At 36.7% G+C, this 26,518-nt stretch overlaps 1 protein-coding gene across 7 annotated transcripts in view; it reads left to right on the top strand.

Annotated features, from left to right (window-relative positions):
- The window catches only part of MAP2 (microtubule associated protein 2), a 285,457-nt gene that overhangs the window by 234,676 nt on the left and 24,263 nt on the right, over positions 1 to 26,518 (top strand). The window contains exons 8-14 of one of the 7 annotated variants that reach the window (XM_065930672.1): positions 439 to 516; positions 10,017 to 10,268; positions 12,023 to 15,778; positions 15,979 to 16,185; positions 16,360 to 16,494; positions 19,311 to 19,372; positions 24,357 to 24,504. In XM_065930672.1, coding sequence (XP_065786744.1) covers positions 439 to 516; positions 10,017 to 10,268; positions 12,023 to 15,778; positions 15,979 to 16,185; positions 16,360 to 16,494; positions 19,311 to 19,372; positions 24,357 to 24,504 — 4,638 coding nt within the window. Of the gene's footprint in view, positions 1 to 438; positions 517 to 10,016; positions 10,269 to 12,022; positions 15,779 to 15,978; positions 16,186 to 16,359; positions 16,495 to 19,310; positions 19,373 to 23,248; positions 23,420 to 24,356; positions 24,505 to 26,518 lie in introns of all 7 variants that reach the window. The other 6 variants (XM_065930674.1, XM_065930673.1, XM_065930678.1 and 3 more) reach the window with 6 other exon arrangements.

The following is a 26,518-nucleotide window of genomic DNA, read 5'->3' as shown; positions in this document are numbered from 1 at the left end:
ATAGCTGTGATTAGTTTCCAGATCAAGATAAACAATAGTTTCCAGCTCTAACATATTTTTAATCAGTCAATTCAAATCCAAATTAAAATGCTTACCTGGCTGGGTTTGAATGTAGTAAATTAAGACCGGAATTAAATATTTTATTAATTGAAAGAGCAGACAAAAATTAATGAGATTAATGATAGAATTTTGGAAGTTATCTCTAATCCATTTTTATGGAGTGACTTTTTTTAATATTAAATGCTCTTCTTTTTTTAGGTTTTCAAAAATTTATGAATCAGGTAATGGGGCTGAAATAAAATAAGTGAAATGCAACTTACTATTGAATCTTTCCTTGAATTTCATAGAGTCCTTTTTACAGATGGCACAACTCCTACATGTCCACTGGGTTAGTAGGATTAATTGTTGTATCTCATTTTTCCATTGTTTGATCTTTAGCAGCTGAAGAGACAGCTAATCTGCCTCCTTCTCCACCCCCATCACCAGCCTCAGAACAGACTGTCCCAGTGGAGGAAGGTAAGGCCTGTTGGACTCTTTGAGGTTTGTCTTCTTTTAAGGGTAAATAAACCTCAACCCATAAGTGCTGGACTTTGGTATTGGTTAGTATGTGACCCAGCTTGGGTGCTGTCTGTTTCAAATAACCAAGAAGAAACAAAGACTTTAAATGTATTATCATTTCTGTATGTAAAATCAAAAGTAGAGGAATATGGTAAATAAAACAGGAAAAATCTGCTGGATAAAGGAAAAGATAACTTTGTGTTTAAGTGGCTAGCTAGAATAACTACAGAGAACTAGTTTACTTCATGTAGAATGTTTTAAAGAGTAGATACAATTTAATTTTATGTGACTGAATAAAAATAAATATATTAATGAAATCAATAGATTTGTTTTGGAAGGGTTGGCAGGAGCTGTCTCTGTTTTGCTCACTATTGTATTGCCAAGGGCTTCCCCAGGGCCAGACCTGTGGCAAACTCTCAATAAATATTAATGAATAAATGAAGAAGTCAGTGAACAAATTTGATATTGAGAGTAGTGAACTGGAAACTGAGATCATGGCTTCTTTCCTGCTGAGACCTTTTATTGTCCATGAATCTATTTATGCATTCAGTCAACATGGAATGCCGTGTCAGCTTTTCAGTTCGCAATGAAGAAGCAGACAGATGCCTCTGAAGAATATCTATTTAGAATCTGAGATGAAAGACACTATTTAAAAGCTAACTATTATTGGTTCTCTGACTTAGACCAGTTAACTTTTGTCTATTGTTTGAGAGTTACAGGAGAAGAAGAAAGCTTTTAAAATTTATTGAAAGTTTGCTTGTGTCAATATAATTTACTTTTCATATACTAAAATCAGAATATTAATACTTTTCCATTTTAGTCATTTATTTGTTGACTTATTTTTCCTTTTGTTGTGCCTTTTATAGCTCATTTTATTGTGTTAAAAATTAAATAAGATGACAAAAGAATCACTGTCTTTTTATAATCCGTAATTAGGTTTGTTTACATTATTTTTTTAATTACTAGAGGTTATTCTAAATTACTGAACTATAAACTACCAATAAATATAGTTTATTTTTGTCATAGATTTATAAACTTAAACCTTTTTTAGCAAGATTTTTTTTCTTAAATTGAGGCCTTTTTTTCTAAGTTTACTGCCTGAAATAATTAGTCTAATGAATAAAAGAAAATTTGAGGACTATAAACATTGCATATAATCAGTGTCATTGTAACCATTGATGATTAGTTAATTCCCTAAAAATGTGATTTGATCTTTTTAATTCATAGATTTGAAAGATCCTTTCTGGCCTTGATTTTATCTGTTCATATGTATGGAACACTTTGCACTCTTCAAATTCTCTAAGTGTACATTAGTAAGCAAAACAGACATGATCCTTCCTTGTAAGAAGCACAAAGTCTGGTGGAGAATGGAAATCCAGTAAATAAATTCAGCACTAGGAAGGAAAAGAACAGGGAGATTTAAGGTTAAAAAAAAAAGAGTAATCTTCCTTTATTGGTTGGTGAAGGGAGCTGATCTCAGAAGCCTGAGGACGTGTTGGCCAAGGAAAGATGGAGGAAAGGGGCAATTTGGGCAGAGGGACCAGGATGTGCAAGGGCTGTCAGGTGGGAAAGTGCATGAAGTGCTCTGGGAATTGAAGGAGTCCCAGGGCTAATGTGTGAGAGGTGGGTGGAGGAGAGGAATCTGGGAGTGAGCAGCATCTGGCTTGGTTCAGGCTCCTGGATTTTCCTCTGAATGTAGTGGAAAGCCTTCCATGATAGCTTTGCTTCCCACAGGTCACTGAAAATGTTTCTGAACCCCTATTTAAAGCCTTTCCCAAATCAGGGAATCCTCTTAACCCAGTGGGTATGAAGTTGACTCCCAAGTCACCTAGAGGTCAAGTAATTCATTCTTCTTACTATTATATGTGAGTTCGAGTTAAAAGGGTAACAAGGTCTTCCCAGCCATCTGAGACTCATCCAGTCTGTTTCTGGAGGGTGTACCATAGATATAATGAAAGTATAAATTAAAAATAGAATCAATTTCATATCTTGGTAAGTTAGGTGTCATATTCCAAAGTAACTGTTCCTTCACATTTCGGGATTGTTTTCCTCAAGGTGTCTCAGTATATTTGGGGAAAATGTCAACTTACTTCCTACTGAAAGTAATTTGAAGATATTTTTAACATTTTCAAACTGAACATGTATTTTTATTGAATTTTTTTCAAAAGAAAGCCTCAACCTGTACAAAGTCTTAATGATTTGCTTTTAAAAAGATAACCATAATTTTTAGTTATGTAGAAAATATATAATTTCAAACTTCGTTGATTTAAAAGATTAGGTAATATTTTTACCTTAAATTTATGAAAGGCATGTGATCTAGGCAATCAAACTAGTTCCTCTCTTTTATTTTAAACCACTCTTAAAGTATGTATAACAACTTATTTGTTTTATCAGAAAAAAATTAGTGAAAATCCACAAGACAAGAATCAACTTTTCAAATTTTCAGATCAATTGGTTTGTAAAGACAAAGCCAAAATTTCTTAATATATAGCTTATGAGTTTATGAGCACACTGCCTGGAAAGAAAGTAGGTGAATTTTTCCATCTAGGAGATTTTTTACCCTCCTCAAAACACGCTTAAGCAACTTCAATCTAAAGGCACAGTGACTGTCACAGTTCAGTCCTTTTATGTGCATGTTCTTAGATTAAATTGAGTATTTCATTGATTTTGAGGATAGGCTTTTTATTAATTAGCAAACATTCTAAAAGCTGTTCTTTCCCAAAGGGGAAGCATGGATGCTTCTACTAAAAATAATTTAAGATGTTAATTACTGTCATATATGAATATTCATTTATTATAATTGGTGTAATATTCATAAGTCTATGTACTTATTCTGGGAAACAAAGGGATTTTGATGAAAAAAATTAAGTAGCACACTTAGAAAGGAAACCCAGGTACAGTGAACCAAACTGAACTAGTTATTATATTTTCAAATTAAGTTCCCCTTTCTTTTTGGCCTAACCATAATAGTTATCACTTGAACTGAACTGTTAGAATTTGGAAGCCCATGCAAGAGCAATGGAAAAATCTGAAACAGAACCAGGAGTCCTTCTACCCTCTTAGGTTTGCTCCAGAATCCTAGGCTGATGATTTCCTGTGTCAATGATGTGGCCACACTGTAACTGTTAACCCAGCAGTTTCCCTCCACATCATTCTAGGGCAGCAGACACAGTTGGAAAACTGAGAAGTCCTCAGTCCGAAGCTTGTAGACTGAATAGGGCTTAGAGATGGCGGGGCAGTATGTGAGAGGAGTCAGCTGCCCTAGGCCATGGGGTAGAAGCTGTGATGCCAGGACAGGCAAAGTCACCAAGTCAGAGTCACTAATACCCCCAAGCTGTTCAATCTCTCATAAACATGATGACTTATTGTACCCTGGGGGACTGACAGATCAAGACTGAATTTTGTGTGGCAAACTTTACCCAATATAAATTTTCAAATGCTTCTTTTAAAGAAAATTTTGTATGAAAGCAAATTAGGGGCAGTGTGGTTCTCCACTGAAACCAGCTTCATTTTCGAAGATTATCATTGTGCAAAGGAACTATGTAAAAGTCCAAGGTTCACAAGACAACCCTTCCCTTTAAAACAGTACATTATTAAATGAAACAGACTATTCTGTGACATAACCAAGTGTCCAAAACCAATTGTACTTATAGTAAAAGGAGACATTCAATCCTGACCTTAAAGAGTGAAACTGTTATGAATTCATTTCTCATAAATCTCCTCAGTCTAGCTTTGATGTATCAAATCAAAGCAAAGAGTAAAGGTACATGACAACTTGTACTAAAGATAGAGATATTAACATCTATGGAATCAAGAATGATTCTTGGTGCTTTCTCAAATACCTTCCCATTTAATTCTCCAAGCAACCCACACAGAACACTCACACAGATAATACTCACTTCCACTGTTGCCCAGGATACCATAGCTAATAAGTGGCTTATCCAGAATTTACATTCAAATCTGCTATGCCCAATTGCTTCGGTCATGTCTAACTCTTTGCAATCCCGTGGACTGTAGCTCACCAGGCTCCTCTGTCCATGAGATTCTCCAGGCAAGAATACTGGAGTGGGTTGCCATGCCCTCCTCCAGGGAATCTTCCTGATCCAGAGATTGAATCTGTGTCTTCTGCACTGCAGGCAGGGTCTTTACTCACTGAGCCACCTGGGAAAGCTAAGTTCCTACAAGCACAGTCTCACTGCATCGCTAAAGCTCTATGTTATCTAGCTAGGCTCTTACTGTGGGATAATGAGAGTGAAGTCATCTTCTAATGAGAGTGTTTTGGTTACAAGACACTGGACTGATTTCCTGTTTTTTTTTTTTTTTCAAACCACTCCCAAGTAAATAATTCATTCATTTATATAATTTATTATGTGTCACACCTCCATTTGGGTATGAACTGAGATCACTTGCCATACACAATCCTATAGCAAATGAGGATCTCTAGTCTTCTAGCATTATCACTGGAAGCCCATGCACTGGTTTACTCTCTGAACTTAGCCAGCCAACATGGTCCTCCAAGTTCACTTCACTGGCACATCTCTGGGACGTGTAATGTAGATGAACTTCAGTCTCATTGGTCCTAAACAGAGACTTGGAGTACCCCAGAGGGGACTGGGTTTTGCCAGACCTTCTTTTTGAAGTTGCCTGGCTAAGAGCCAGACAAATACTACAGAGAAGCTACTTTTCCACTGATACATTTAAAAGTTTTTGTTATTTTTGTTGTTCCCTGACTAGCCGAAGTTTTCAGAATAGAAAGCACTGTTTCCTTGAAATGTTCTGGATCTGAAGCAAGACTCTGGGTTGTTTTCACATTTTGGCACTTTCAAGAAACAACAACAAGCAACAAGAAAGAGGAAGCCAAAATATTCAAAAGGCTAAACTATCCAAGGAGAATTGCCTTTAAACTATCATCTCTCAGGTTTAAATTCTTTAGTTTTGAATTGTAGTCTGCTGTCCTCCCTAGAAAATGTTGAAAAGTAGAGAGGCAAATATGCCATTTTCACTTATTGATTATCCATGTAATCTGTTTGAATGTGTTAGAAGTTTTAGAAAGAATTTGTGTCCCTGAGGAGTCTACAGCCTCAGGAGTCACTAGAGGAGATATGAATGGCTGGGACTTGTGACAAGCCCAAGACTTAGGATTCAGCCAGTGTTGTAGGCCAGATCTCAGCCAGTCGTCTGCTCAGCTGAGAAATCGTGCCGAGTTGAACTAAGAATATCAAATATAATTTTAGGTTTCTTCTATCCCATGATATAATAAGCATTGTGTCTGGGAGAGTTCTGAGCACCCAGCTAGAAACAACTTCCATGGAACAATCAGTAAATAATGTGTTCAAAAGATTAAAAGCATTCTCTCTTCAAAATATTATTTTAGTGTCCTTATGATTTCAGGTTTATTTCCAGTTGTCAGCACTCAGTTGACTGAAAATAAGTTATTGTGCTAAAAATACAGTGCATTTTCAAATTAATGCTATAATTCTGTCCACTTAAATTTTGATAGAAATAAAAATAATACAGATAGCTAGTGCATTTTGATCTTATTGAAAATTACAAAATTTTAAAATTATTTCTCTATATAAGTAAATAAATAGTGGTTAACAAATTTAGTAATCAGCCATGTAGGCCTGAGATACATACAGTGTCTCAGCCAGATATTGTTCTTTGTGATCATTCTTTAGGCTCCTTGAAATGCTAAGCAAACTGACTGATATACACTCATATTTCTAAGGAAATATACTTAAGTAATACAGATTTCTAAGCTAAGACATGGGAAAGAAAAGAAATGAGAGCAGCTTCTTTAGCGTTTCCATGAAAACTATGCAATGAGGGCTTTGAAATATAAAAACAGTAGTGCAAGTGAAACTGCATAGAATACGATTGTGATGGGTCAGAAGCCACCTCAGTAGAAATTCTCAGCTAACTGTATCTCTATTAAGCCTTCCAAAGAGAAGCAGAGAACACAAGAAAACAAGTGTATGTTGCTGGGTACTTTTCTAATACTTTCACAGCCATGCAGATGAGAACTAGGGTTCAAAAGGATGCCTAGGAGTTTGCATCTAAAGAAAAAGCTATGCCAGTTGTGTTCCCCTAAGCAAGACAAGAAAGAAACATAATGCATTATAGATTTTTCTTAACAGGATTGAAATTAAAAATTACTTTCTGGTGGGAGTCATGAACTAAAAATTAAATCAACCAAAATGCTAACCATGCGAGTATACTAGATAATTAAGGTTGTACATCCACAGGCCCAGTTTCTCTCAGAAATGTGCAGGCATCAGATCCTAACAGCTTTCCTCTTTTATAACGTATAAATGTATTGATAAAAACATGAGAAGATGTACGTACTTGAAAGAATTTCTTCTAACAGATGCATTTGTTTTGTAGTGATTTGTTTCTATCCCAGCGTTTCTGTTGTTATTTTAACTCATTTGAGGGAGATGTAAAGATAATTTCTATTATGCAGTGGGAGTGTCAGAGCATTTGGTTCATTTAGATCAATGACAAGATTCCTAAAGGGAGAGTTTAAATTCAGTGGCTCCTGAAGCATGAAACTTCACTGTCTCCCATCCTGCACCAGCTTGGTCTCACTCATCCGTCTACATCCTGCTGTGCTGCTTCCGTGACCCCATGTCCTTGTGCAAATGTTTGTCTTGTCTGTCTGATCTTGTGTCTGTCTTGTCCAGTTTTCCCTGCAGTTTCTTCCTGTGTGTCTGTTTGTAGATGAAGGGGCTGAGGATCAAGTGGGTCCTCTACACAGGTTCCCCAGCCACGAACCTGCCACCAGCGGGGAGAGGCGTAGACTCCTAGCCCCCTCCATCTCGGTGTCTGTGCCTGATGATGACCCTTCCAATTCCGATGAGGAGTACTATGAGCATCCTTTGTTCAGCTCACAATGGACTGCCTCTAGTGTGCTCCCCAGTGTCCCATCGCAGAGTGCAGAGGCCCACTTAGGCCAGGAGAAAGGTGAACCAAGCATGGTCCCCTTTAGCTCCTCCCCCCCAGCCTGCAGCTTTGACCACGTGCATCACCTTGAGTGTGCCTCCATGTGCGGGTGGGAGGGGCAGGAGCCTGTTTTTTCCATATGAAAGTGAAGTCCCTATATCGCTCATGTCCATCCAAATGCCTCAACAATTTCTATGGAAGAAGTCTGATTTAAGACATGTGAGTGCTTCTTTTTTTTCTTCACGGCTTCTGAGAAGGAAGCAAAAAAAGTTCAAACAAAGTATGACTTCTTTCTACCCCTTGCAAATATACCAATAGGGAAAGAATGTATCTTCTTACCCAAACCAAAGAAGATGACCCTTGATATAATTTTTCCATATTACTAGACCAGACTTAGAGAGCTAGGTTTCTATTTAGTGCCACGTTAATGTGATAGCCCTTTAAAAGAGAAATAATTGTTTAGGGTAGAATAAATGTTATGGAATGAACTTATTTCTCCAAATCACTTAAACATCTACAAAAATTATAGAGGCTTCCTCAGGTGACTAAATCTTGGTTCAGATAAGTAGAAGTGGGCTAAAATGAAGGAAATGCCCCAAAGCTTTTGTCATTCCAGTCTTTTGAAGGTGGAGACCTTGTATATAGTTGGCTGTGGGGAAGATAAAATAAATGGACAGTGTGCTGCAATTTATCCCATTTTAACAAGGTAGTATTATAAAGAAAAAAATAGGGCTAATTTTTTTTTTTTTTGCTTAGGTGGATGTCATTTTGAAATGGGGGGGGAAAACTTGCTTAAGTGAAGAGTATATTTTTGTATGGCATAATATTTAATGTAAAGGCAGATAGTTCCAAGGCAAGAACACCAATGGTTCAGACATTGTGATAGAAAAATACAATGCATATTGAGTAAAATTAAGTGAACTTAAAATAATTAAGAAAAATATGTGAATTTTGAATAAAGAACAGGTGTGGAAATAAACATGATTTATACAAAATGAGAAACTGGAAAACTAAAAATTTACATGGATTTAGAAAACATGTAAATTAAATTGATTTCATCCAGTAAGGTGATATTAGTAAAGCAGCTATATTAAAAGTCTGTTAGCTTTAATCAAAATCTTTAATTCTGTGGCATTGTAAAAATTGCCTTAATAATAAGTTAGAATCTGAATTATTAAAATGTTACTGACATAGTTAAATTACAAAAATTAAAGTGTGCGTTAAATGTGAAAAAAAATAGTAGCAGTCCTCTTTTTTCCCCATAAGGGCTTTAATATTTCTCAAAAAATTTCTCTCCTTTCCATCTATAGTTTTTCTCACAGATCCATTTAAACAATGTATGATTGTTCATAGGAATTTCAAAAGAATCATTCATTTGAAGAACTATAAGACAGCTTATATATTTCCCTCTAATTTCTTAAGCAATAAAATGGGATTTATTTTACTGATATTTGAAGTGTAAGTGAGAAACAAATAAACAGCATAATTCATGGCCTTTCATAAACTTGTTACGTTTTAATTGTTAATATTTTTCTGTGTGATATACATCTTTGGGGAGGATATTTTGGCAGTTTTGTTGCCACTCAGCTATCTTTCCTTGGTGGTTTTGTTTTGAATTGCAGAAATGAAACTTTATAATATGTACATTTTCTTTCTTTAGTGTCAAAGAGAACTATACAAGAACTATATTACTGATATTTCAGTGGTTTGAACAATATGATAACAGCCGTGTCCCAGAGGTAGACTTTTCTAAATAGCAGTGAAATTAACTTTTACCCGGACCTTGTTTTTCAAAATATTTTACTTCTTACATTCTCCAATTTTTTACATTGGAGAATTTTTACATTCTCCAATCACATAATGCAATGAAAGTAAAATTAATTGAGTTAGGTAGTCTTTGGCCTTAAAAAAAAACTAAATAAAGCATGTCTTAAAGAGTTTTGATGGATTTCATGATAAAGTTGATAATAAAGTGGTTGATTGGATATTTTGAGACCAGGCTTTTTACTCCCAAAGATCCCTTCAGTGAAGTTGGCATATTTTAAATTAAGTAATCAGGAATTCGTATGTAGGGGCTTCCTGCATTGGAGAAAACAGCACATGACTTACAAACTTAAAGGTTTGTTGCAGCACGTCAATGCATCTATCTTTTCACAACCATCTGTTATCCGGCAGCGCCATCTCTTATTTCCAGCCAGCTTTCCACATTGTGTGCGACTTACTGACATTTCCACTAAGGGTAATAGAGCAATAAAACCCTTTCAGCTCTCAAGTTTTAAACTAAAGAGCCTTTTAATGAGACTTTAAAAGGCATCATCATTAGCCGATTATATTTGCTAATTTTCCAAGCAATACATAATGTCCATTGAGTTAGGATATTAATTCGTTCATCCAAACAGTAAAAGAGGTTCTTGTGAGGTCAACAAAATAGAGCTGAAAGTGTTCCTTGAGTGATATTTCTGTTGTTCCATGTATGTTTCTATGGTCATGATGTCAACATCTTTTTCATCCCTAAGAAGAAGAAACGCTAGAGAGTCCAATGGCTGAGGAAGAGAAACCTGCCACTCTTCCTGAGAAAGAGTGTGGGGCTGCCAAGGTCTCAGATCAGCCCAAGGGCCTCAGTGAGGGCCAAGTGGAGTCTAGTGCGGAGGCCCAAGTAGTTCCTGCAGACAACGCCCCAGCAGGGGCCCCACAGGAGACAAGTGTAAAAGAGGTCACGGTCACGGAGGTGTCTCCAGCAGTAAAAACCCCTTCCTCTGCCGGGGAAGGTGTGTCTTTCTTAGGATTTGCATGCCTTTTGTTGCAAGTGATCTCTCCAGCAGCTTACCAGTCTGATGCCTTTCCAATGCTATTCCATCGCTGGGTCGTCTCATGATACCAAGACCCCTGTCTGAGACTTAAAGAGCAAAGAGTGTGGCTTGTGCCGGTGCTGTGTGGCAGCCTGGTTTTCCACTGTTGCAGCTGACTCCTGGTTTTACTTTGCCATGATACAATACGCTTTGCAGCCAGGCTGATGACGCTATGTGAGCTTTTTTTCCGCCCCTGCCCCTCCTCATCTCAAATGTTTGCCAGTCACATTGCTAATACATGTATATTTTTATTTTTATTTTGGGGGACAGCAATTCATATGCTTTCTTTCAAATCGTAGAGGTGGATTTTGGCACATTATTACAGGCTTCAATGGTAGAATGGTTTTTGTTTGCAACCGCAGTGTGCTATATTTTTTTTTTTTTTTACGCTTCAGTGAATACTGGTTTGGTTTCCTCAAAAGCACCTGCTGATGCTTCTCATATCATTTCCTTTCCATGGCAACCAACCCCTTTGATCATCATCATTTCTCGAGTTTTCATTCATCTAAACTTTACTAGAGAATTCATAAAGTATGTATTTTCTATCGTGACAACAAGACACACAAGTATTTAAGTTAACGATGATCCATACACTTGCCCTTCAACAGAGGACTGAATTTTATTAATTTTCCCCAAATCTTCTCCAGACAATTACATTTAGCCTTAGTGACCACAATGAAATAACTTTGGCTGTAAAATACAAGTGACACTCTGAAGCCTTTTGAATTGGTGAACAAATAAAAATTACAAAGACTCATTTAGTCTCTGTGAAGCATCTCTAAAGCCAATATTGGTCAGTGCTTCACCTGTTGGTCACATTCTAGGAAATGAGGTCATGACCAAGGAAAAAAAGACATTTTAATAGTTGACTCTTATTAAAACTTTGTTACTCGTGTAACTTCCCAGTATTAACAGTATAATTCAGATTTTCTTACATCTATCATACAGACTAAGTAATGATTAGGACTTAGGAATTTTGATACATGGTAGAAATTATCTTGTTAATATTTAGGTCACATCAAACAAAGTCAGTAGCAATTATTTATTTGTATTACCAAAATTTAATCTTAGATGACTTCTAAAAATTTATTCTAGGAACATTTCAATGCTGCCAAAACTGGTCTTGGCATTTGTTGGTCAAGTTAGCTGAAATTATTTAACACATATTATTATAAATTAATTGGCCTTCTGCCCATGGGCTACCAATTCACTTTTCAATGAGAAAAGAAAAAGTTTGGCTGAAATCGATTCTTTTCCATTTTTAGATTATAGATTATATAGATTATCTTGTGCCCTGTTAACTACTTATTAAATTTTCTTTGATTTGTAGTTTTTATCTGTAGAAGGTACATGACATTTTTTTCTACTATAGTACACATCATGTACTGTTTAGAGAGACCAAACAAACAAAGGAAAAAAAGAGTATTCAAAATATACTCTTATTTCAATTTCTGTACACATTAATTCACAGTGGGAGTTTATTTTAGCAATCATACAAATATATCTCAGTCCTGACATTTTCATTTTGATTTTTAAATGAATAGCATGCTTGCATGTTTCATAGTTTTTCTTTCAAGCCTACCATTCATTTGCCATTTCAAAAGATAATTTTAAGCTTACTGCCTGAAAGCTCTTGCCTATTATATGTTTAAAAATCAACCCAATTACTTCAGGTTTACTTACAGCCTCGAAGATGGAGTTTCATGATCAACAGGAATTGACTCCCTCTCCAACCGAGCCATTAGACAAGAAGGAAAAGGAACCAGAGACAGAAAGTAAGCCTGGTGAAGACCTTAAGCATGCTGCCTTAGTTTCTCAGCTGGAAACAACTACAACTTCCCCTGATAAAAAGGACGTACAAGGCCCAGAAGAAGAAAAAGCACCTCCCACTCTGTTTGGGCATACTCTTGGTGCCAGCCTAGAAGATACAAAACCCAAAACAGAACCAAGCCTAGTGGTACCTGATATTGGCCTTCCTTCAGAGCCCACAGCTGCAAAAGAGCAGAAGGACTGGTTCATCCAAATGCCAATGGAAGCCAAAAAGGACGAGTGGGGTTTAGTTGCTCCTGTATCTCCTGGCCCCCTAACACCCATGAAGGAAAAAGATGTACTTGAGGATATCCCAAAATGGGAAGGGAAACAATTTGATTCTCCCATGCCGAGTCCCTTTCAGGGTGGAAGCTTCACTCTTCCTTTTGACATCTCAAAGACTGAAATAGTTGCAACAGCATCACCCTTTGCTCCCGCCCTGTTACAGCCAGATGACCAAAAATCTCTGGAAGAAACTGGTAGCCCAGCAACTGCCAAAGATAGTTCTAAAGTTGAAGAGCCCCAGAAGGATCAGCCTGACAAAACAGCAGAAGCACCAGCCTCAGAGGCAGTTGCTGCACCCAAAGATGCTGACGTTTCGATTGTGGAAGAGTGTGTCCCAGAGAAGGTTTCAGGAGAAGAGGAAGGGATGATAAAGGAAGAACGTGTGCAGATCAAAGAGACTCCCACCCTCAGTGGACAGGAATCTACACTTGCTGAAAAGGAACCTCACCTAAAGCTTGAAGAGAAAACAACCATTTCTGACAAAGAAGCCATGCCAAAAGAGAGCGAACCCCCAAAACTGACAGATGAAGAAACAAATATCATTCATCCTTCCACAGAACACACTTACTCCAAAAAAGAAGAGAAGGGCCAGGAGCCTCCCACAGATACAGTAAAACAGGACTCATTCCCTGTAAGTTTGGAGCAAGCAGTTACTGATTCAGCCGTGACCACTCAGACACCGGAAAAAGTCATGACGGAAGCAACTGCGCTAAGTGAAAAGACTTCCACCCAGGAGCTCTTTGAGGAAAAAGTTGCTGACAAAGATCATGAGGTAGACGGAGTTGGAATTGTAACATCAGCTGAGCTCGACATGGCATTTTATGAAGACAAGTCAGGAATGTCCAAGTACTTTGAAACATCCGCCTTGAAAGAAGAAGTGACCAAAAGCATCCAGCCAGGCAGTGATTACTATGAACTAAGTGACACCAGAGAAAGTGCCCAAGAGGCTTTCGATGCTGTATCTCTCGTGCCTAAAGATGGCGACAAGGCACTCCCAGAAGAAGAACCCCAGCCCAGGGCTCCGGCGCAAGAAGCAGGGTATAGCACTCTTGCACAGAGTCATCCGTCTGACTTACCGGAAGAACCCAGTTCTCCTCAAGAAAGAATGTTCACTATTGATCCAAAAGTGTACGGAGAGAAAAGAGATCTCCACAGTAAGAATAAGGATGATCTGACGCTAAGCAGGAGTTTAGGACTTGGTGGTAGGTCTGCAATAGAACAAAGAAGCATGTCCATCAATTTGCCCATGTCTTGCCTGGATTCCATAGCCCTTGGGTTTAACTTCGGTCGAGGGCATGATCTTTCTCCCCTGGCTTCTGACATTCTCACCAACACTAGTGGAAGTATGGATGAAGGAGATGATTACCTTCCAGCCACAACACCTGCCGTGGACAAAGCCCCTTGCTTCCCAACCGAAAGCAAAGAAGAAAAAGAACAGGTAAAGGAAGAAAAAGATACTGGGGAGGAAAATGCCCGAGTCGAGACATCATGTGAGTCGCCTTTCCTAGCCAAAGATTATTACAAAAATGGTACTGTCATGGCCCCTGACTTGCCTGAAATGCTAGACCTGGCAGGCACTCGGTCAAGATTAGCTTCCGTGAGTGCAGACACTGAGGTTGCCAGGAGAAAATCAGTCCCATCAGAGACTGTGGTGGAGGAGGGTAGCCCTGGCTTGCCCCCTGTCACTGATGAAAACCACATCATCGTGAAAACTGACAGTCAACTCGAAGACCTGGGCTACTGTGTGTTCAATAAATACACAGTCCCCCTCCCATCACCTGTTCAAGACAGCGAGAATTTATCTGGGGAGAGTGGTTCCTTTTATGAAGGCACTGATGATAAAGCACGAAGAGATTTGGCCACCGATCTTTCATTAATTGAAGTCAAGCTGGCAGCTGCCGGAAGAGTAAAAGATGAAGTCAGTGCTGAGAAGGAAACATCCCCACCTATCTCTGGTGACAGAGCAGGACTGAGTAGGGAGTTTGATCAGGAGAAGAAGGCGAATGATAAGCTGGATACTGTCCTAGAGAAAAGTGAAGAACATGCTGATTCAAAAGAGCACACCAAGGAAACAGAAGAGACTGGTGATGAAGGCGAAACTCTTGGATTAGGAGTGACCCAGGAGCAAGCTGCAGCCAGAGAAATGACAGTCTGTAAAGATGCATCACCTGTCGTGGCCGAGAAAGCAGAGAAAGGTCTCAGTTCAGTGCCAGAGGGAGCTGAGGTAGAACCGTCCAAAAAAGCTGAAGCAGAACTGGATTTGGCTGTGAAGAAAGCCGAACAAGGTCAGTTAGATATTAAAATCAGTGACTTTGGACAGATGGCCTCAGGGCTACATGTCGATGCTGGCAAGGCAGCAGAGCTTAAACTTGGGGCTACCCAGGACCTCGCCCCCTCAGCCACAGCCCCTCAGGAGGTAGATGCATTTATGGGTGTTGAGTCCAGCCACGTGAAGGAAGGCACCAAAGTTAGTGAAACAGAAGTCAAGGAGAAGGTGGCTAAGCCTGACTTGGTGCACCAGGAGGCTGTGGACAAAGAAGAATCCTACGAGTCCAGCGGTGAGCATGAAAGCCTCACCATGGAGTCCTTGAAAGCCGATGAGGGCAAGAAGGAAACTTCCCCAGAATCTTCTCTAATTCAAGACGAGATTGCCATAAAATTGTCTGTGGAAATACCCTGTGCACCTGTGGTTTCAGAGGCTGATGTAGCCGCAGATGAGAGAGCTGATGTCCAGATGGAATTTATTCAGCTGCCAAAAGAAGAAAACCAAGAGACCCCGGATATTTCCATCACGCCCTCCGATGTTACCGAGCAGTTGCCTGAAGCCGCCAGAGCTGAACCAGCAGAGGCTCAGAGCGAGGAAGAAGAGATCGAAGCCCGGGGAGAGTATGACAAGCTGCTCTTCCGCTCAGACACCCTTCAGATTACTGACCTGGGTGCCCCAGCTGTCAGGGAGGAGTTTGTGGAGACCTGTCCCGGTGAGCACAAAGGAGTGATTGAGTCTGTAGTAACCATCGAGGACGACTTTATCACTGTTGTGCAAACCACAACTGATGAAGGGGAGTCAGGTTCCCACAGTGTGCGTTTTGCAGCCCTCGAGCAGCCCGAGGTGGAAAGGAGACCGTCACCCCATGCTGGAGAAGAACTTGAACCAGAAGAGGCAGCTGAAGCCCAGGCTGAACCCAAGGATGGTTCCCCAGAGGCTCCAGCTTCCCCTGAGAGAGAAGAGGTTGGACTCTCAGAATATAAGACAGAGACCTATGAGGATTACAAAGATGAGACCACCATTGATGACTCCATCATGGATGCTGACAGCCTCTGGGTGGACACTCAAGGTGTGCATTATATTTTTCAATTTTCTACTCCCAAATAAAATCCAGTATCCTAGTGGAAAAACTTTTTTTTTTCATTTTAGACATTTTAAAATGTCCCTTTATCTCTTTATTTTGCATTTTATTAGACAGATGGAGGATTTTGTACATTTGTTACTAATGTTGTCGTTGTTGTTGTTGTCATGGTTTGCTCTGATCCACAGATGATGATAGAAGCATCATGACAGAACAGTTAGAAACTATCCCTAAAGAGGAGAAAGCTGAAAAGGAAGCTCGGAGATCATCTCTTGAGAAACATAGAAAAGAAAAGCCTTTTAAAACCGGGAGAGGCAGAATTTCCACTCCTGAAAGAAAAATAGCTAAAAAGGAACCTAGCACAGTCTCCAGAGATGAAGTGAGAAGGAAAAAAGGTTCATTTCACAATCACTTCTTTATAAATGTTTTTGAAGTAATTCATTATTACTCTTTTGTAGAAGAAAACTGCCTAACCGTGGTAACTAATTATTGATGAAATTTCGTTTGGTTTTGCTCCAAGTGTATATTTTTCTCCTGATGGTATGCTTTCTGTGTTTTCTTATTCATAGCAGTTTATAAGAAGGCTGAACTTGCTAAAAAAACAGAAGTTCAGGCCCACTCTCCCTCCAGGAAATTCATTTTAAAACCTGCTATCAAATATACTAGACCAACTCATCTCTCCTGTGTTAAGCGGAAAACGACAGGTGACTGTTCACTTCTGCAATGTGGCTGGCAAACATAGACATGTTTTTTTTTTTTTTTTTTATCTCATTACCTTAGCAGCTTCATTTTGTTTTTCTTCCGAGAATCTCAGCAGTCATGAACAATTTCGCTATTAAGTGTCTTGTATCATTACTCTTTTTTTATCCCTTCCCTACAGAAGAGGTCATGACCATCTGTTTCTTTGTCATGCTGAGACTTAACAGTGATTGTATCTTGGCATTGTGCTCTAGTGTCACGTTCTGGGGATTCCTGTTTTCATTCTGTGTGTTTGGTTAGACGATGGCGATGAATATAACCGTGGTATGCATTCTCATTATTTTGCTTATTTATCTCCCTCATGCGTAAACCCATATGTATTTGTCCTAGTTTCTATATTGTTACTGCCAAATCTGTTACTGATGTTGATGGATTTACTGAGGACCACCAAGAATGCATAGGGATTTTGAGATGGAGAATGAGAAGCAAATCTGGGATAAAATTGTGGTTGAAAAATTCCTTTGCTTTCGGATGAAAGAAAAAAAAAGGAAAAAGAAACTGTCTGGTAATCCCATCAGAGTTTATTCTTCATATCCAAAATTAGCTAGGCTTTCTGACAATACTGCATCACTTGGTTGACGTTTTGTCCTTGGAATTTTCTTAAAATGTGTTGGATTCAAAATACTAAATTTCCCCCTATAATGTAGTATTCAAAAATTTAATAAATTTAATAAACCCCTTCCTCCAAATATCTTAGAATTTAGGTTTATTTCTATCTTGCTGTCTTATTGTTCTGTCGTCTTCAAATGTACTTTGTTTTTACTATTTAAATAAGCAGTGGAATAAGGAGTGAAACATGTTACAAATCATAATAAAAGCCCCTATGTAATATCTATAATGCAAACTCTATTCCTCAATTTCAGTGCAAAGTATGTATTATATTAGGATACTCATATTTTATTTTAGTATTGATTAAATGGCACACTTGCAAAGGAAGGTATCAGAGCTTAAGTCAGAAAGCAATATTTTTCATTCCATTATATACACATCAGAAGTGCCTTTACATGAATCTTTGCATGGCTTTAAAGGGTTAGCAGCAGCATTAACCCTTGTAAGAAGAAGAATATCAAGGCATTGATGTTTTGTGATAGCCACTGAAAATTTCAAGTATTTTTAATTTGTGTTCTTCATATAGGAAGTATCTCATGTGCTTCCTTCAAGAACTAGTATATAAGGCAAGATTTGAAAGTAGATGGTTTATAATTATACAAAAACTTTGATGATGAAGGTTTAGAATGAGGAAGTAAGTTAAGAATTATGAATCAACATGACATCTCTAAATTTTATATCTCAATTAGTACATTTTCATTAAACTTGGAATTTTTCTATTTTTAAAAATGCTTCCACAGGCAGAATCTCTCGGTTTGGGTGTAAAAATCCCATATGCCATCTGAAAAGATGAAAATTATATTAGGATTGTATAATTTCAGAGGAAGTGTCAAATGGTTTGATGAAGTACCCACATGTCATTGGTATTCAATTTGCCACACTGAGAGTAACTTGCCTTTTTACTTCATTCGTTAAAGGAAATTTAAGACCTTTGGACTAAGTTAGGATCTTGCTCTTTTTTATTCAGATATTAAGATACTCAAACAAAAAGCATATACCAAACAGGTGCTGCTGACTTAAACCAAAGCATATATGTCACACAAACGTGAGCTATATTATAGAAATAGTAAAGAGCCATAATTTGCACTGCTTCTTTGGGAAAACAGTTTGAGAATCTGTGAATAATCTTACTAGCCAGTCCTAAATAGCATGGAGCATATTGTAGGCCACTATTATTTTTGTGTTAGAACTGCATATGGCATGAGAAACCTTTTTAAAGCTCATTTAGAGTGCTTATAAGGATAAGTATTTTTTCCTGAGGATTTCTCTCTTGCAAAAGAAAATTAGAGCAAACATACCAGCTTTTTATTTTCTAAGCGCAATTGTTAAATAGAGATAGTTTCCCCAAACACAAAGGGTTGCATTCAATTGTGAAAAATAATTAAGTCAAGTCAGGTAAGTTGTCAACAGAAATTATGCTGGAGATGATGGAGTTTAAAATTGAAACCAGAGGTATAAAACAGCAGCAAGAAAAACAACAGTAACAGATATGGTAATAATTTCATACAGGAAGTGCATGTGTAGAACATGGTCTATTTTATTGAGCTTGAAATTCCTCTCCTGTTTTCTCTTCTTGACAAGCTATTTTTCTTCCCTTCCCTTCTCATGTGGCACATTTCATGTCAAACAAGTGTGTCTTACTATTATGAAATGCCAGGGGTGCAGAGGAAAAGGGGTTGGCAGACTGTAATAGTTTAAAATATAAAATGCAGAAATATGCCAGTGGCTACATAAAGAAGGTTTGGGAATCTCTGTGAGTATTCTTATGTGATGCCCACCCTAGAAACCAAACACGCCCCTTTTCCTTAAATTCTGCAGCATTCAGATAACTGTCCTGCGATCTCCATTGTAAAGTAGCGATAGTAATCTAAGGGTGACAGAAACTCCTGGCAACAGAAAATCCCTTGGTGTGCTTATCTGTGCTTTAGTAGACACTGGGTTATAGTCATCAGCACACTGTGTAGTGGGAGCCACATGCCGCACTGTTGTTATGATTCAGATTTTGTCAGTTACTGAATTTGAGTCTCAGTGTAAACAAAATTCACTTTACATTAGTCTGCTGACAGAACTGAATATCCAAAAGGTATGAAAAATGCATGTCTGTGGTCTTAGCCGCTAAGTGTGGGGTTGTTTGTGTCTCCTCTTTCAACAGCAGCGGGCGCTGAATCAGCTCAGGCTCCCAGTGTATTTAAACATGCAAAGGACAAAGTCTCTGTGAGTAAAACACCTCTTTCCTTGTTCTTTATTTGAAGTTCCCTTTGGTATGAGTGGCAGTGTCTTAATAGTTGTAGATAAAATTTAGACTTTAGACATCTGCTCTCTTAAATCATTTGCTCACCCAGCATGATTCTCGATGGCATTCGAGCATGTCCTGGTATCTTCTGGAATGTGATGGTAGCTGGTGAGGGCAGAGCTGGGATGCAGGCTGCCTCTGTTGTTAGTGAGAAGAAACATATGAAACACCACAATGATCTGGAGAAAAATGGGAGAACTCGATTTATCTGCTTTTCACAGAATCCAGATAAACCACTGTAATCAACACTACAATGTATTTTACAGCACTTTTTCATTGTTATTATACGTTAAGAATATGAGAATTTTAAACAATGTAGAAAAGAAAAAGTAAGTAAAAATACATTATTATCTCCTTATCTAAAGATAACTGCAGTTACCATTTTGAGGCAAGATGTTAATTTTTCTACACATTTATAGGTTTAATAACAAAGATGGAAGATGCATATTGGTTTTTTAATTATTCACTAAAAATTTTCTATGTCATTAAACATTCTCGTACATCATTTTAATGACTATATAATGTTGCATTTTATATTTTTACAGTGATATGCTTTATCAATTTCCTGTTATTTTGTATTCAAACAGTTTTCTGTTATTTTAGTGGTATTACTGTAGAAATCTGTTTTGGTTGAATGTGTCCATATACATTTCCTTGGTAGTTTTCTAATAGCGAAATCATTGTTTCAAGAAGAAAGTCTGCGGAATTGTCTTGTAGAAAGGTTCTAGACTTATATGTACTCCAGCTGTATATGAACATGCTTGTATTCATTATTACTAGATATTGCTTTTTATTTATTTAACAAGTGATAGAGATGAAATATTTTGTTGTTTTAATTTGGTTGTATTAATGATGTTTACCTTTTTTCATATTTATAAATCTTTTATATTTCTTATTTCGCAAATTTTTTTTATATTATTAACCATGTTTTTTAAACTTTCAAAAGACCAAAGAGAATACACAGTGTTTTCTTCTTTCTTACTGAAAGGAAAAAAGGAATCTAATGAAATTTTAGAATTATGACAAATAATTTGAATGATATCACAATGTTCTGGGTCGTAGCCATAATATATGACATGTAAATCACAACTCTTTGTTTAGCTTTCTAAAACCTAATAAAATTTTGAACTTCTACTTTTTATTTATTATGAAAGACAGGAATTCATTTCAGTGACAGCAGAACCTTTTATATCATCTTGAAGCCAAGGAGCTTTATGTTGGTTAAAAAATTATTTGTATATCTGATTATTGTATAAATATTCTCAGACATATTACTGAACATAAGGTAATCCATCTATTGCATTGGTAATTTTATTTGACCGCGCTGTTATTTCAAGATTTATATCTCTTTACTTTCTGTTTCTAATGGAAAACTAATGTGTTGGTTAAGAGCAGGGCTATGAAACAAACCAGATCGAAGTTTTGAACATTTATTGACTATATATAATCTTCTTCTTCCTGTGTCTTAATTTACCAAAAATAAGGAGAAGAGTAAAAATTCCTACATAATAAGCACTCTATAGTGCTTAGAACATAGTATTTATTCAATAAATAGAGTAGTTATTATTATTATTATTTTAAAAGTAGAACTCTTTAGGAGCAGATACAGAAAGTAAGTCTGAGTTTTCTCCTGATTATAAAAAGTAATTTTTAAGTATACCCTGTTTGCAAAAACTTTAAGAAATTTTCAAGTCCCTTGGTTTTATTTTCGTTTGGCTTCCTTTTCATTCAGTTTTTAAAACCCCTTAATACTTATATTTTACATTTTCAAATAAAACATGTATTAAAAACAGATTGTGTTTAAGAATTAGAAATTCAGACTATCAGTAGGTACAAAACAGTTATTTGAGTCAAAACAACTGATGAAGGAAATGAATACTTACTATCCATTAAACAGAATTGAAATAAAGTCATGTTGAGAATATATTTTTTTTCTCTTTCAAGTTTAAAGTAAAAATGAAAATTCAAAAGAACTAATTAGCATAGAAAAGCAACAGTCAAGATTTTTTTTTTTTAATATGAAAACTTAACCTTTGTTAGAATTACTGGTCTTAACATCTAACTAGAAAATCAACCATCAAAATCAAGGATCCTACTCAATTTAGTAAGAATTTGCATTCCAGTGAGGCTCTAAACATAGCATATTCTGTACAATAGCTTTCTTTTGATTTCATAATGTAATGGTCAACAATTATCACAGTTTATGCAAAGAATATAAAAATGCTTCAGTCATTACCCACTTACGTGCTATGTTGCTTCCAAGACTGGTAATTCAAATTATTTTCATAAATGTGTTTCAACAAGAATTAGCATTCAGTGCCCATACTTGTACAGAAACCAAACAAAACCTAACTTTTTTCCTTGTAAATGCCCATCTCAATCTTCTGACAGAGATTAGACCACCATTCTTTTTCTAATTTATTATCTTTTTCCTTATAATTTCATCTTCTTCCTATAGTTTCCTAAAATCCCAAGATTAACTCTTATTTACCTCTGATAGTCACTATATCTATCAGAACAGTTCTCTTCGATTTTTCAATTGATCTTTATTGTGAACCTGATCTATCAATATAATTTTTCATTTCATTTGAGTTTTTTTGTTTGTTTGTTCATTTTATTTTGCTTTTTTATCTAGCATGAGATTAGTAGATGTCTTTCATCATTTAAACCAATCCATTTACTTCACTTTTCTTTCCTATACCACACTTTTGAAACTTGTTTATTTGTGGATAATGTCAATCAAAAAAGAATGACTTACACTGACCCAGTTACACTTCCCACTTAAGGTGCTGGGTCTGTAAAACAAGAAGTGATTTGTGCAATCTGTGAATACTTATGCCTATGTCAAAGTGGTTCCGAAGGTTAAAACTTGAGATTGGAAACATTAGTTTTAATTGCTATTATTGTAACAGCTAAATAATATTAATTATTTGAAGATTAAAATCTCCTCGGCTTTGTCATACGGCTCTGTATTTTTAACAGTCTCCCCCCGAGATATGTAGCATGCTAGCATAGCTTTCTCTAAAAGCTGAGTATATACATTTAACGCACTTACACTTGTACTTGACAACAGTCGCCCCAGGGATTATCAACACCTGTGAAAGTGTGATTTTCATGGGCAGTCTAGTCAGTGCTGACTTCAATTTTTAGAATTTATAACACATAATAGAAAATGTGTGATTTATTAACATAAAAATGTTACTAATTCTGTGGTATAACTTGGTCCCTGGTGTGAATTTAACTCATAAAATGAACTCATTGTATTTAAAATCTGCAATTTTCTGATGAAATCAGTGCAGACAATCTAAAAATACATTTTCTCAGCTTAAAAATATATTTTCCATTATTAGGCCCTAAATATACTTGTTCCACAGTTATTGAAATATACTTTGTTCTATAGTTCTTGAAATGCCATCAAAATATTGATTATATATACCATTTAAGTGCTGTGTTTATTAAAGGACTAATTCTAGAAGAGTCTCAAGATATTTTCCAAATATGGTGTCATTATAAGTTCTATGGCTTAATCAGAGACCTTATACATAGAATTTATAAATAATATTTTAATCTATATTCTCATTTTCTGAATATTCTTAGTTCCAGTTAGAAAGAGGGATTCAATGAAAATCTCTTGTTCTCACATAATATACATGTCTGTCATTGATTTAACCATTTATCATGTGTTCTTATTAAAAGTAGACATTTAATTTCCTATATGTTTATATGTTGTTTTAATTTTCCTTTGCCTTCATAGTTTGGTTTATTTTGTGCTTTTGTTTGTTTTCTTCCATGGCTAGAATTCTACCTTGTCAAAGATTCCTGCCTTACAGAGTAGCACAAAGTCCCCAAGATGCAGCTCAGCCTGCCCTAGCGCGACTAAAAGGGCTACATTTTCTGACAGTTTGTTCACACAGCCCACCTCGGCGGGCCCCACAGACCGCTTACCATACTCAGAATCAGGGAACAAGGTAAGGCAGCAAGCCAGCCAAGGTGCAGAAAGGAATATAACTGGGGAGAAGGACGCAAATCAGTAAATGTCTGAGAGCCAGGTGTTTCAATCCTAAAGTGTTTGACATATAAACAATATACCCTATTAAAAATCTGATACCAAAAAAAAAAAAATCTGATACCAATGAAATGTTTCAGTAGTTATAAACAGCTTAATCATTAAAAATCGGAACTTGTGTTTTTGTAAGATATACAGTACATAATTTATTATTTGATATTTAATAAAATTTCAAATACAAACAAAATATATTGTATTTGATATTATATGTGACACATATAATCTAAGGGTACCAAATTATATAAAATATAATAGACAGTTTGGGCTCAGCATCAGACACATCAGGATTTAATACTAAATCTGCTACATCCCAATTCAGTGATTCTTAACAAAAATTACATAAACTGTTGAAACCTGTTTCCTCAGCTCTAAAATGCATATAATATTTTGGGGTAAAAATTAAATAACCAATGAATGTAAAGTGCTTAGCATTCTTGTCACATAAGTGCATTATATACAGGAGTGGTCATCGTTAAATACTGTGCATGCAGTGCCCTTCTGCCAGTCTTAGTGATACAGCATCATGCTGATGAAGGCTTGTCAGGAAAATTATGAATTACCTGGAGACTATTTCAGCACATTTCTACTCATGTTATCACTTAGAATTTTAATTTCACAGTCAATTTTTAGCATTCACTCCAAAATAATATATTTTTGTATTCTGAACTCTTTCTAAGTTGTAAAGGAGAAATACTTATTAAGTATGTGTACATGTCAGTAGTGTGGATTAAAAGAAATTCCTCTATTGGTCCAGGAGGATAATTTTAGCCAGGGCAATATAATCTCTCTGTATACGAAGATTCACAGGAACCCAACGTCATTTTGTTTTCTCCAATCAGGATGGAGTTACCAAGAGCCCAGAGAAGCGCTCTTCTCTGCCGAGACCTTCTTCCATCCTTCCTCCTCGTCGAGGTGTATCAGGAGACAGAGATGAGAACTCCTTCTCGCTCAACAGTTCTATCTCCTCTTCTGCACGGCGGACCACTCGTAGGTTTATTTTGATTTGGCTTCCTTTTCATTCACTTTTTAAAAATCCCTTAAGTGGAGTAGCTTATAACATATTTATATTTTACATTTGCAAATACAGCCTGTATTTACATTGGATTATATTTGTCCTAAGAATCAGAAATTCAGACTATCAGTGGGTCCAAATCAATTATTTGAGTCAAAACAACTGATGGAGGAAATGAATATATACTACTTTGTTATCCATTAAATAGGATTGAAGTTAAGTCACCTTCAGGATTGTTTTTCTCTTCTTTCAAGTTTAAAGTGAAAAAGATAATTCAAAAGGACTAATTAGCATAGAAAAGCAATAGTCAGGGATTTTTTAAAATATGAAAGCGTAACCTTTATTAGAATTCCAAGTCATAAAAACTAACTGAAAAATCAACAATCAAAATCAAGAATCCTGCTCAATTTGGTAAGAATTTGCATTCCAGTGAAGCTGTAAACATAGCATGTTCTGTGTGATAGCTTCAATTTCTTTTGATCTCATAATGTAATGCTCAGCAATTATCACAGTTTATGTGAAGAATATAAAAATGCTCCAATTGTTACTCACTTACATACTGTGTTACTACCAAGACTATCTAGTAATTCAAATTATTTTCATAAATGTGGTTCTATTACCACAAAAATAGCTACTATTTATTAATCATTTATAGATGCTGAAATCTTGAGATACATTTTTCAATCAATGCAATTAAAATGCTGACGGTCAGGTATTAATAACCTCATTAAATCTACTGATGAGAAAACTGACCTTTTAAAGACAGTAATTTGTCCAGTACTACACAGCTAGTAAGTGATTGAATTTGGTTTTCAGCCTACTGATAAATTCACAACCTGTCCTTTTAATGTCATCTCTATATTTCTTTAGAAGAAATAGTACTAGGGAATTGTTCTGTAGAGTCAGTCAGAAAATAGTATCCCTGTCATTTAGAAACTATTACAAAATGGTAGAAACATTTGGAGAATAGCATATCTGTCATTTAAAATCCATATGAAAGTGGTGGGAAAAAAACAAAAAGAAAGTGGTGGAAATTGCTACTACTATCGCATTACAGTTGATTTCACCACTTATTTTTTAAGTATTTAATAGTAATTGCCCCACTTCTCGGAGAAGGCAATGGCAACCCACTCGAGTACTCTTGCCTGGAGAACCCCATGGACAGAGGAGTCTGATGGGCTGCAGTCCATGGGGTCGTGAAAAGTCAGACACAACTGAGCGACTTCACTTTCACTTTTCACTTTCATGCATTGGAGAAGGAAATGGCAACCCACTCCAGTGTTCTTGCCTGGAGAATCCCAGGGATGGGGGAGCCTGGTGGGCTGCAGTCTATGGGGTCGCACAGAGTCGGACACGACTGAAGCGACTTAGTAGCAGCAGCAGCAGCAGGAGCCCCACTTCAAATATGGCTATTTTGTATGACACTTAAACTGTTTGTTTGTTTTTTGCCCGTAATGAAAGTGTTCGTTATAATGAGAGCAATTGTGTCCCGAAACATTTGGATTCATGAAGCATTAACATCCTTTGAAATACATGCTAGGAACACTTTGAAATCACTAAAACTCTTAACACATATAAAGTATTCAAATGAACTAGCAAAGAAAACCTTTAAGAGTGAGTTATCTTCAGAGAGGAGAATTTAACTCCAAATATTTGGAGTTAGAATTGGGCATCAACAATAACGGCAGGGATGCTGAGCCAACACAAAGGCACCAAGTGTTCCCCAAAGGCACACCTTGAACTGCACTTGTGTTTGTTGCTATGGAAGCAAAATGGCACTTTCTCACACAAATCCCAACTTTAACCACTGTGCTCTGCCTTTCAAAATGGCATGCATGCTAAGTCGCTTCAGTTGTGTCCACCTCTATACAAATTGCTTTTTATGTCCTGAGCCAAATCTATTTTGACTTTTTAACTCTATTTACATTCATAAGCATATGGCATTGTATTATTTGGTAATGAACATAACTGATACTCTGATAGTCTAAG

This window comes from Muntiacus reevesi, chromosome 3 (assembly GCF_963930625.1).
Source record: "Muntiacus reevesi chromosome 3, mMunRee1.1, whole genome shotgun sequence".
In the NCBI taxonomy this organism is placed as follows: domain Eukaryota; kingdom Metazoa; phylum Chordata; class Mammalia; order Artiodactyla; family Cervidae; genus Muntiacus; species Muntiacus reevesi.
This window is presented reverse-complemented; position numbering and strand designations above follow the sequence as displayed.